At 41.2% G+C, this 12,293-nt stretch overlaps 1 protein-coding gene across 1 annotated transcript in view; it reads right to left on the bottom strand.

Moving 5' to 3' along the window:
* The window catches only part of EPHA4 (EPH receptor A4), a 199,234-nt gene that overhangs the window by 29,921 nt on the left and 157,020 nt on the right, over nt 1–12,293 (bottom strand). The window contains exons 9-11 of the mRNA XM_015417638.1: nt 5,058–5,116; nt 2,409–2,522; nt 2,030–2,215 (exon numbers count right to left, since the gene is read on the bottom strand). Coding sequence (XP_015273124.1) covers nt 2,030–2,215; nt 2,409–2,522; nt 5,058–5,116 — 359 coding nt within the window. The remainder of the gene's footprint in view (nt 1–2,029; nt 2,216–2,408; nt 2,523–5,057; nt 5,117–12,293) is intronic.

Genomic DNA, 12,293 nt, shown 5'->3' with positions numbered 1-12,293 from the left:
GTGTGGCCTTATGACACACTTCCGGTGATGTCAGGGGGTGTGGCCTTATGACACACTTCCGGTGATGTCAGGGGGTGTGGCATATGCTAATGAGTTCCCCTAGCTCTTTTTCTACGAAATGACCCCTGCATATCATACAAGGGTTGTTTTAGACTCCTGGTGAAGGTTTTTTTTTTTTTAAATTCCTTTGCCTGTTCAGCAGTTAACACTGGGGAGAACTTTGGGATAGACCTTTGAATGCTCCTTCTCCAGCATGAAGGTTAATTGGACTAGACCGCATTAGCTGCATGCGTTATTTCTGTTTCTACCAAATCTGTCCCTGGGAAAATGGGTGTCTTGAAGAGACTTGCTGCATTCAGATGCCATGACAAACCCGTCTGTCTGTGACAGGTACGAATACAGTCTGTTTTCATGCTTGTGCCATCTCTTCTGCCTCTGCCTGCTCTTCTTCTCTTCACAAAAAGAGCACAATTGAAAGCTTCCTTGTTGGAGAAGCCTTCAAGCTCTAATCTACTGTGATGTTTGAAACTGGGCAAATTGGATTTCGCTTCCTTTCCACAAATGGGGATTCTAAACTGGGTTTAAACCATGGCTTAAAACCCCACTACAGTGTGGGAAGGAAACAAACTCCAATTTGCCAAAATGCCTGCATTCCAGCATCACAATAAATTGGAGTTTCACAGTTCTTAACAGCTCCCCATGTGGGAGGGAGGACAGAGTATATCAGAATAGTAAAAAAGCCTTCCTTTTTTTTGTGCCTGACAGAGCTTGGTTGTGACATCTGAATGTGACTAAGTTTCCTTTCTGAATCTGTACTGACACTGACAATATTCAGGAGTTCCTCTACCACAGTGGAGGGGGGAAAAACACAGCCCTCCAGTTTGTTAGTATTGGCAGACGCAAAAAAGATATAGCACTTGCAGACAAAACCAGTGGTTCTGCTGTATGCTTTTCAAACAATGCACCAGGGTAGAAGATAAGCTAAATATTTTTCTGACCTCTACATTCCTTTGCTCAATAACTTCCAATGCAGATAAAGATTCTGTTACCCAACTGATATAAAATCTGTAATCAAATGTTTCATTAAACAAACGAATTAATCCATGAAGGCCCAGAATACTAATAAAAAACAGACCCTGAATTCTAAACAGGTTCCCCCCCCCCCTTATTAACACTAGTGGCCTATTCTACACCTACACTTAGCCGTATTTCTGAGTCAACGCTTTCTTAAACAACAAAGACCTTTGCAGCACACTTTGACTTGGGTGTTTTCAGAGTCTGACCAACACAAGTTTCACAGGTGTCTTGTAGTTCTGGCTTGAAAACCATAGTGGCTGGATTCTGCATTATTCATACTTGAACCAAAGTTCACTGATTTAATGAATGCTAATTGAGATGAGAAAAGGGGAGGAGATGGGAAGGAGATATAAGCTAGACAGGTGTTCCTTGAAATGAAAGCAAATGTATCAAAGATGCAAATCAAAAAGAGCCACACAAACAAGTCTCAGACAAAGGGCAAAGATTATATTTCCTTCTCCCTACATCTATGCCTTAAGACTTCAAGCATACAGCATAGCAGTTTTGTTGTACTTTGACTGTTATGAAATACAAATTTGGCACTTGGATCCATCCTATAAAAAGGCATTTCAGACCAGCTTTCAAAAACACTCACCTGGCATACCAATAAAGAGGGGAATAACCCTCCACAGGAAAACATCCTTCCATCACATTTCCCTTTTCCCTCCAAAACCTTATAGCATTATGTTCCCTTGTAAAATTATGCATAAGTAGCTCCGAGATAGGGTATCAGCCGGCAACCATAAAACCATTTATAGCTGACAACAAGATTAATGGCTAGCCCTGCTCTGATTTCCTCCTATTAGCTATTGGTGAATCTGCTCCATCTGTCATTTCACAGCAAGAAGAATACAGGAGAAACCCTTATGCTGATTTAATTTCATAGTGACTTTCAAACGGCTCTAGTCAAAGGAATGGTTATGCATTTGGTGGCAGATCACGACCTACTTACATTTAGTAACCACCCCTTCCAAGTGGATAATGTTGGGATGGTCAAACTGTCCCATGATGCTGGCTTCACTCAAGAAGTCCCTTCTTTGTTTGTCTGTGTACCCCGCTTTCAGGGTCTTGATAGCAACGCAGATCTCCCTCTTGCCTGGCACCTTGAGGCGACCACTGCAGACCTCACCAAATTCACCTACAAAAAAAAGAAACAATCCAAAAGACCAACCATGAATAAACCTCTTTCTCACACATAAACACCAATTTCTGCACAAAAACAGTTCCACTAAACCCATTAGCTGATTCATCCTCCTAGGTCATGTTACTCCAGTAAGCATTCACCATTACTAATCCATTATCTGCGAACATAACAGTGCCCTGCAACTTACCAACACCAATGACTTTTTCAATCTTTATGCAGGATGCATCAATTTCTTTGGCAAATTCCCGCACTGCTTGGTTAGGGTCCTCATATGTAAAGGGGTCCACATATGTTCTAACACCTACAAGGCAAAGATGCAATATTGAAAATTGCTGATCCACATAACCAAGCATGAAAAATAAGCAAGGTCTCTAACCAAGAATGTTATGTTTATTTGAATTCACACAGTAAGCCTGAATTCTCAACAGGATACCTTAGGAACTATAGCGAGTAAGCACATTCAGGATAAAATTTCTTTTGGAGTCTTTCTGCCCATATAGAAGTAGCCTCAAGAGGGAGATGATTCTAGTTATTTCTATACTTAAGCAAATTATAGGATGGATGAGGATTTCCACAAGGGAAAAAAGAATATCTTGGAAATCACACAAAACATGTCTGAAAAAGGCAAAATGCTGATCATTTTCCAGCAAAGAAGAAGCTTTCTCACACTGTGTTGTACGAATAGCAATACAGTAATGGCACCTAGCAAGTAAATGCATAAGAAGTATTTTCATGTGTTGTGCATTTTTTGAGCAGCAACACAGCTGTTCAGCACAGCAGCCTGTGGTTTCTTGGCTATGAGAAATGTGTATGTGTGTATATGTACATGTCTAAATATACTGGCTGAGATTAGCAGGTGTCCATTTGCCAGATTTGTACATGCACTAGTACTGTTCCAGGTGCTTTGGCTCCTGTTGCCGAACTCCAAGCCTCTATGAAAGCAGTTCCAAGTAATAAAAATTGTGTCTCAGGGATTGTGCAAAACATCTTTAGATCATGGCGAATAGATTTACAACCTCACCTCACCCCACGCACATACATTATGTATTAAAAACATAATTATACAATACTGGAAAAAGAGACACGGAAGTAATACCATCTGTGTTCCATGAAGTGCAACATTCCCTAAGCTTATCAGTGAAGTGGTTCTCTCATTATGTCTGCGCAGTCAGTGAGTTGCATTCTGCGATTTCCAGGTTCAAGGATTGCACAAACGTTTCCACCCTCCCCTCCCTCAGAACCACTTCTAGTCCTGGAAAAGCTTATTACTGGGTTCAAGAGACTTGCATGTACTCATAGCCATACCAGTTGGCTCCAGCGGGGAAAAAAGGAATAAATTGCTCCTTTCCTTTCCTTTTTTTTTCTTTTTGAGCAATCAGAGCTTCACCCACATAAACGGGGAAAAGGGCAATCTCATTCCCTTCCCCCTCCCCACTACATTTACCCAATGAGCATAGCTGTTGGTATACACAAGACCCTTAACCCCAGGAAAAACCTTTTCTAATCAGCAATGGCTCTGGTGGGAGGGAAGGATAGGGAAGGTTCTGAGCCATCACTGCTTTCTGCTGGTGATTCACAATATCCAAGCCATTGTGTTATCAATACAGAGTTATGTCCTGCTGTGACAGACTGCATTTTTAAAAGCTTAGAAGTGCTATGTAAACAGATAAAGGACGGTGAAGGGTTAATTCTTCACAGAGCTAGAGAGCCTTGAGTGACAGGCTCTTCCAAGAGATCTGATTGGTTAGCATCAGCTGAGCAGAGAGAGACATCGGAACTGGATGCTGAGGAGAATTCAGTCTGATTTCAGCCCTAGCTGAGAAGAGTTGAGTAGTGACAGTTTTGGAATTCAGCCCTGACAGCAGTTTAACACAGACAGAACTGGGGGAAAGTTAGCAAGGACTCGTGGGTAGTTAGATGAAGGGAATATAATGAGAGGAGAATTTCCCCATCAAGTCTAAACAGGGAGTTAGCTCTGAAGAGGGCAGAGATCCCTGGTCTGGTGTGGTTAGAAACTGCCTTTAGAGACCTTAAGAGTCAGTTAAAAACTCAAGACAAGTAATGGTGTTTCAAGAGAAGGGGTTTGAGTACGGGAACCAGCCTTCTAGAAACCAAAAGGGTTAGAGAATACGCAAAGAAAATGTACTGGCATGTTTGGGGAAAACACTGGAACAAAAGCCTATCAACATAAAAAATTAAGTCACTGTGAATAGCTTAAAAAACTCTCATTAGCCTGAAACATCAGAACTAAAGTCTGTGCATGTACTGGTTTTGCCTCATTTCAGCCCCTGATTTCACCTGATCTCTCTCCTTTATGTCATTTTTGAATTTCAAAATGCCTCGAGTACCATTTAAGTTATTTAAGTTAAAGAGGGCTCTTGATCCTTCCCTCAGGTTCCCGGGCTGAGCCAACAGCCAAAAAATCGTACTGTGACAGGGTGGGACAGCCAGAGTTCTTCAGCAAAGAAGAAAACACATTACTAGGGCGGCTCAATTAGTAAAGGGAAAGAAAAACGGAAGGAAAAACTTGCCTCTGAGAGAGGGATCGCTAGTGATTGAATATTTGTATATACTTTGAATTGATTGAATATCTGTATATATATCTGTATATACCTGGACAAAGGTAACAAGCTTTACACACAATAACACCTAGCTAAACAATGCCACATACGAATAAGGTCCAAAATATTCAGCTCTGGTTGAGGAAAGCTGCAAATCAATGAAATCCAGTGATAGTCACATCTAAGGGGATGTCATTTCTTTTTTTCCCCAGGTTGAAATACATACAAGACATGCTTTGTGAACCAGTTTGGAAAAGCAAGCATTACTGTTTTACCTTGGTTCAAATGTTTCTCCTCGTCTGCTTCTTGCTTGGCCTTACTGTATTTGCTGCGTCTGTTGGAATGAAACAGAACATTACAAATCAAAACAAGTATCTTAGTGAACTCAAGAGTCTTCTTGACCTGCTAAGACTTGAATTACTGTACCTGCCAAAACTTGTTCTCTCTGCTGCGGTGGCTGATGAACTAACCTAGACCTACCTGTAGCGCAAAAAGTTGCCACATTCCTAATCCTGCAGTAGCTGTCAATGTCAAGGAAAACAGCTACACATTCTAGGAAAAGGCAGTTTACTTTCCCTACTCTCTATGCATTTTGTTCCCAAATGTGGAAAATTCTCTTACCAGATTTGACAGGAGTCATTACTTCAGGTTTGTGAGAACAATTAAAAGTGTGTATATGGTGGAATTTATAAAGCATGTATAAATGATTGGTTTTCAAGCACAATCTGGTTTCATTGCTAACTGCAAATATATACCTAATCAAGTTGTTTTTACTTTGCACATGGGCATATTAATAACATATTATCCTAGAGATTAATAGTAAGCCTGCACATTATTGTAATGTATGATATACTCCTAATATTTATAACTTTAATTTTGAAAAAGGTCTTTGAGAAACAATATGAGCATAGATCTAAAAGAATTTAATAAAGAAGGTTCTTGGTAAAATAGAGCTATTCACATGGCTAAGAACTGCTTTTTATGTTCAGTTTGTTCCAGATCTCAGGATCCCAGCATTTAGATTGGTCAGACAAGGAAATTCTCAAAGCACAATTAGCAATTATAATTTGGTTTCCCCAAATGGGAATTTTCTTCTTTTTGGACTCTGGCTCCCATGGGAACCTGTGACTTTTCATATTAATGCCAATATCAGGACTTCCTTGGACTTCAGGAGCTAGTTCAGATTGTTGGCTTCACTATGTAGATTTGCCAACAAAATGAAATAATCACCCCCACCACCCCCACCATGATATATAATTCCTAATAATTCCGAGTAACCCAAAGTTAAAGGACATTTTGAGCACAGCACTGTGTATCTAACCATCCACAGTCTTTGTGGAGTGGGACTTTTCCCCTTCCGCCTTCTGCTGCATCCCACTGGACCCCTTGAAATTTTGTTTCTGAGGTCAGTAGATCCACGGAAACAGTATCAGGTGCAAAATAAGGGTCTACAGGAGGAGAGGGCAATCTGTGGAAATTGCTGCCTCATCTTCCAAAGATTTCAGTACCATTAAGTCTTCAAAATTGTGTGGTTGGATAAATGCCAACATGTCTGAAAAATCCAAACAATATTTGATCGAGTCTATCTAAAAGTATCAGGACTTAAATTCTTTCACTGGTGTCAGACTTATCAGTTCCTATTTATTACGATCATCATGTGGACTCCATGACAGACTTAATTCCTGATTCCATATCAGCAAATGAATGGAGATGATTTCAATTATTTCATGAGCACCTAACAGGCTCTGTACTAAAGGCAGAAATACTAGGAAAAATATTTAGGAAATATTTAGGCCTATGGTCACACTCTACAAACTACACATTTTCATTGACTTTAACAGAATTGCCACGAGGTAAAGGGACTGTCTGTTGCAACAGACTTGAATATACATACACAGTGAATTTCACATTTGGCTAAACAGAATATATAGGACCAAAAGAAAAAAAATAAGCACAGATGTGCTTCCACAAAAGTAACTTTTAAAAATCCTCTTTCACTTGCTTTAACACAAAAGCACTGGGGGGGGGGGAGGCTTCCCAAAGTACTGAAGAAGGGAGTAGCAAAAAGGAAGCACAAAGAATACTTTCCAGCCCCCTAATTACAGCCTATTTAGCTTCTAATAAAGGCTTCCAAACCTACTATTCGTTACCATATTACCTTTGTCACCTGTAGAGCTTTTGCTTAGGGAGGGAAACTGCTGGGGCCTACTGCCCGAAAAAGATACTCCCCTCCCCCTTCGCTCCACTCCCCTCAACTCATTATGTAGTCACTAGGGCATGGGAAGTTCTCTGGAGGCCTGAGGAATGTCGGACACAAACTGACATTCACAGATAGCTCACCTGAATGACAGAAAGAAACCTTTGTCACAGTGTTCAATTCTGTAATTATAAGGATTTGGATGACAGTGAATAAATGGGAGGTGGGATGCAGGCAAGAAACACAGAAGCTTTGAGAAACTGCAGGGGTCAGGGATGAAGACAAGTCTACAGGTGGGACTTTGAGATAAAGAAGAGGTGGGTTTTAAATCTGACAGGCATGTTCCACAAATGGCAATGTGGGAGCCAAGGGGTATTAGCAGGCATTGTGCTAAAACAGCAGGATCCTCACATGCTTCTGTCCTAGCCAAGCCATGGAACCTGGCACCTTTTGCATTCACATTTGAAGAGGGGGAAAACAAAGACTCAGAGAAACCACTGACTTTAGTGCACAGTCACAAGGACATGACCAATGCAGTGTGCTAAAATACAACCCTGTGGGAGCATCAATGGAACTCCAACCACTTAATTCTAAGTATTTTGACTTAACGTTTTGATTTCACTGATCTGTGATAATTAAAATGCCCTTTAGTTAAATATCATCCAATTAGATAAGAAAACAAACCCCCACACTATTCACTTCCTTTTTTTCAAAACACTCTGAAGCATTGTTCTGGCCTGAATGTTCTTTGAAAGTTATTTTTGAATTGTTTCGCTTTGTAGAAGGAACAGACATCAGGTCTCCTAAAGAAGTAATTAGATAACCAAGAGGTAAGGTGGGTGGCATTCTTTATCCAGAAGGCAGCATGCTTAATTCTGGGATGACTGTTGTGTGCAAAAATGTCATTTTCAAGCAGCTTTGCTTGAAGGAAGCTGATCAGAAACAATCAAAAACTATCCTCTGCTGATTCAACTGATTTCATCTAAGAAGGCTTGCACTAACATTTCAGTACACTGTGAGAATATGTTGACTCAGATGGCTGGTTCACATTTGCCACTGCCCAAATCTGAGATCCTTAGGGGCACACAGGAAACACCACTTGGGTCACAACAAGGCTTTAATCACACTGAGGTACCTATTTGTGAGAGCCAGATCCCTCATTTGGGTGCTACCAAGTATTCCGGGGGGGGGAATCTGCTTTTCCCCCAGGAGGAGCACTGAGAGGGCCTTCTGGGATGCAAGGGAAGGGGGAATTTGTTTAGCATCTTCCTTGCACCTTCAGAAATTCTAGGAGGATCCAAAGCAGAATTCCTGCATACAGGAGCTGGTTTTGACAAAGAGACTTATGATGAAGCATTCACATTTGGGTTGCAATAAGTATGACCAAGATCAGAACTGAAATACTAAAGAAGTGGCAGATACTGCTAGTCATGAAAGTACACATTACAAGTGCGGGGGATTTTGATCATGGCGACCTCTTTCCCCTCCCCATGGTGATCCACTTGAAAAGCTTATACCTTCTGAATGGTGAGAAAATTGACGTACACAGCATAGCATGTGTTGCTTCTGTGGCACATCAGAATCAGGATTGTGCATTATTAAATAACTAATTTAGCATTTTATTTAATGTTTCACAAATATGACATCACCTGGACATTCATGATGCTTCAATGGGCAATCAGATATGTTTTTTTAAAAATCATATATTAAACAAATGAATTATTTATTACAGTGCAGACATTAAAAGTGCACATTTTAATAGAGAAAATATGTATACGTAATCTGAACATGAACTGCTAACAGAATCTTTGATACCCCTTGGAGAGACTCTCTGAAACTATCTTTTTTAATGGAGCTGCTGGGGTTTAAATAGACTGTGAAACCCATAGAATTCATAGAACTTTTAGCAAGAGGCATCCAGAGGTTAATATTTCATATACTTCACTAGATGCTTCTATCCCTTTCTCTTCTGATGCTTGTAAAACATCCTTGAACCTTCTGCAGCTTGCTTTCTTTTATGCCATTCCCACTAGCGGTTGCACCAAACACCCATTCTTAGTATGAACTTCCTCATTCTATTTTTTTTTTTTTGGTGTACAATTTGAACCCTTTCTAGGTAGAGAGAACTAAGAAGACAGCTTGAGGCAGAAGAAGTGCTGGCAGGATACGCATCAGCTCTGGCAAGACTGTCAGCTACCTGGCTCCCAGCAGCCTTTCCTTTGACAGCTTTATGGCTGATACTAAAGAGAATCAATAGGAGGGCAAGGGGTTGACATTTCATTTTCTAAAAAGTGATCCATTGAGGACCAATCACCAGGCAGTGTTTATCAGCCTTGGGAAGTGGCATTTTTGCAAAAAAAGAAAACTAGGAATCATCTCAGAGAGACTCGACAGGCACAATTCTCCAAGGTGTTGACTCGTAATTAGAAATCCAATGCATCCCACTATCAATCCTGCCTTAAATAATAAAGTGATCAATAAAAGCAGAGGGGAATTTAAGTCATGAGGATCAGTGATGCTATTTTCTGTTGCAATGGCTTTTAATAAACCTCTCTCTCTGTATTACATTTTCATATGTTCCTTTCCTCTTGTCAGCATGGAGGCTGGTGAACCAGCTGAACACCCACAGAAATCCATTATAGTGAATGACTATCAGATATTATAGCTACATGGATTTAACTGCTCTTTAAAAAAAATGAAAAAGCAATTTGAAGTAAGAGAGTAAATGGGGAAGAATGCTGCTCTAGTCATAGAACGGAGCCCCTGCTGAATCAGGCCACGAGTCCATGGAGTTTCCAATAGGGGTCAGGCTGGAAGCCCCTAAGCAGGGCATAAAGCCTTCCATCACGGTCTGTGCCCTCAGTCAGAGGTATGCAATTTCTAAATGTGGAAATTACATTTTGATGTCATGCTTAATGATCTATCCTCAATGAGGTATTATAAGAGAGATTAATGCTATAGGTTTTGAGATGGGAATGCCGCAACATGCTTGCCCAAGGCAGGCAGAGGGAGAGAACCAGTGTGGTAAAGTGGTTTAGTGTATCAAGCCAGAATGTGAGAGACCCAGGTCTGAATCCCCACTCTGCCATGGAAGTTTGCTGGGTGATCTTAAGCCCGTTGCTCTCGCTTAGACTAAGCTACTTCACAGAGTTGTTGTTGTAAGGATAAAATGAAGGTGGGGGGGGGGTACAGTGGTGTAACCTGCTTTGGAACCTATGGAGAAATACATTTCGTTTTGAGGTTGGGGCTTTGCAAAGATCCCACATTTGGTTTTAAAGGGTTTTCTCAGTTAGCAGAAGACAAGAAGGAAGGGAGAAGACAACTGGTCTCAGGTATTGCCCATCTTGTCAATGGCTCTGAAAAGTACCCAACCACCAAGCTTTGTAAATGCAAAGGGATCTCCTGGCTGACGACAATGAAAAGGCCAGCATACATCTTGTATGGAATCTGACATCCAGAAGGTGACAGAGACTTGGAAGGCAGGAGGCTAGATAGAATCTTCCTAGTAATCCCAGGAAGAAGTGTTTTGACCCACTGGTGTGTGTGTGTGTGTGTGTGTGTGTGTGTGTGTGTGAGAGAGAGAGAGAGAGAGAGAATAGAGAAAAGAGAAAATCCCTTGGCATGGAGGGAATAGGACCCACTTTGTCTAATTTTTCTAGAGAAAGGGGCTCTCGCACCTGAGCTCCATCTTGATGGCCATCATTGCCACTGGGAGCAAACAAACGGCTGGCTGACAGGACAAAGACTCCGAGGTAATGGGAAGCTTTTAGATCACTGTAACTTCTAAGGTTAAAGGGCCTGCCTTAGAATGAGACCAGCTAGGGCATATATACAGTTGAGATACAGAGTATTGTGTGTTTGTACCATTTCTTTGTGATCCTTGCTCAGTCTGTTGTACAGAGGATATGTGTGGACTTTTTCCTTCCAATAAATTATTTACTACTTTAAATGCTGGTAGTTATTCTCTGTATCACATAAACCTGTACCACTCAAACACTATATTCAAAATGGATGCCAGGGGAAGGGATGTAGTTGGTTGCTAGATCGCTAATTCCCTGGAAGGGCACAAGTTTAGTAAGCCATTCTCATGGTAACTAGTCACTAGGTAGCAGGACATACAGGCAATGGGTGGAGCTTTTAAATGGCAATGCGGAAGAGAATCTGTTTAATGAAATAACATAATCTGTCTACAGTTAAACATTAAGGATCTGATGCCCAACTCATCCTTTCCAGTATCCCAATCTCTCTGCACTTATTGGCCACAAAAATGAAATTTCGTCTGGTTTTCTTCTGATCAGTTGGGTAGAACTAAAGGTTGTCCACCTCCAGGTGGTGTCAAGGACAAGAGTTTACGGGACAGGACAGGCCCATCGCCAGGATTTTTTAAATTCGGGGGGCCTTTAAATAAGTCAGGGGGCACACCATACACACTCCTGCATCCCCCCCAAAGGAGCACCTGGGCTGGGTGGGAAGTTGGGGGGCCTTGGCAGTAAGTCAGGGGGCCAGGCCTCAAGATGCCCCACTGTAGCTACAGGCCTGGGACAGGCTGAACTTCATAGGAAAATAACTGTGATATGGTAATGAAGTCATGTTTAGGGGGAAAATATCTTCTTTAATTATCCAGTGAGTAACAAACCATTAAAGTTGTTTCCTTTGAAATAAATTGGTCTCAAGTCTTTCTGACGGTACAGCGCTCAATAGACTGTTTCACTCAAGGTTTCATCAGATGACACCTTACACCTTTCTAAAGGATCTTTAGAGGGCAACATGTAGCTGCTTTTTACATAATAAAATGATGTAAGCTAGAAAGGAAGAAAGAGCAGAAAAAAAGTTGCAGAAAGAATCTGAAAGGTTTAAGGTCTCGTCTGATGAAACGTTGAGTGAAACAGTCTATTGAGCGCTGTACCGTCAGAAAGACTTGAGACCAATTTATTTCAAAGGAAACAACTTTAATGGTTTGTTACTCACTGGATAATTAAAGAAGATATATTTTTCCCTAAACATGACTTCATTATCATATCGCGGTTGTTTTCCTATGAAGTTCAACCTCCAGGTGGTAGCTGGAGGTCACCCACTATTACAAGTGAAACTGCAGGCAACAGAAATCAGTTCACCTGGAGAAAATGGCTGCTTTGGAAGGTGGACTCTATGGCATTATACCCCACTGAAGTCCTTTTCCTCCCCAAACCCCACCAAATTCTTCCTTCCCCACCCTCCTTGCAGAGGGGTTTGGTGTCCTCTAATGATGTGCCTATTGGCAGTCTTTGGGATGCAAGAAGGCAACACTTTATTTATCCCTTCTTTTCTCCTAGGA

Source organism: Gekko japonicus, unplaced genomic scaffold (genome assembly GCF_001447785.1).
Source record: "Gekko japonicus isolate JY-2015 unplaced genomic scaffold, Gekko_japonicus_V1.1 scaffold38, whole genome shotgun sequence".
Taxonomy (NCBI): domain Eukaryota; kingdom Metazoa; phylum Chordata; class Lepidosauria; order Squamata; family Gekkonidae; genus Gekko; species Gekko japonicus.
This window is presented reverse-complemented; position numbering and strand designations above follow the sequence as displayed.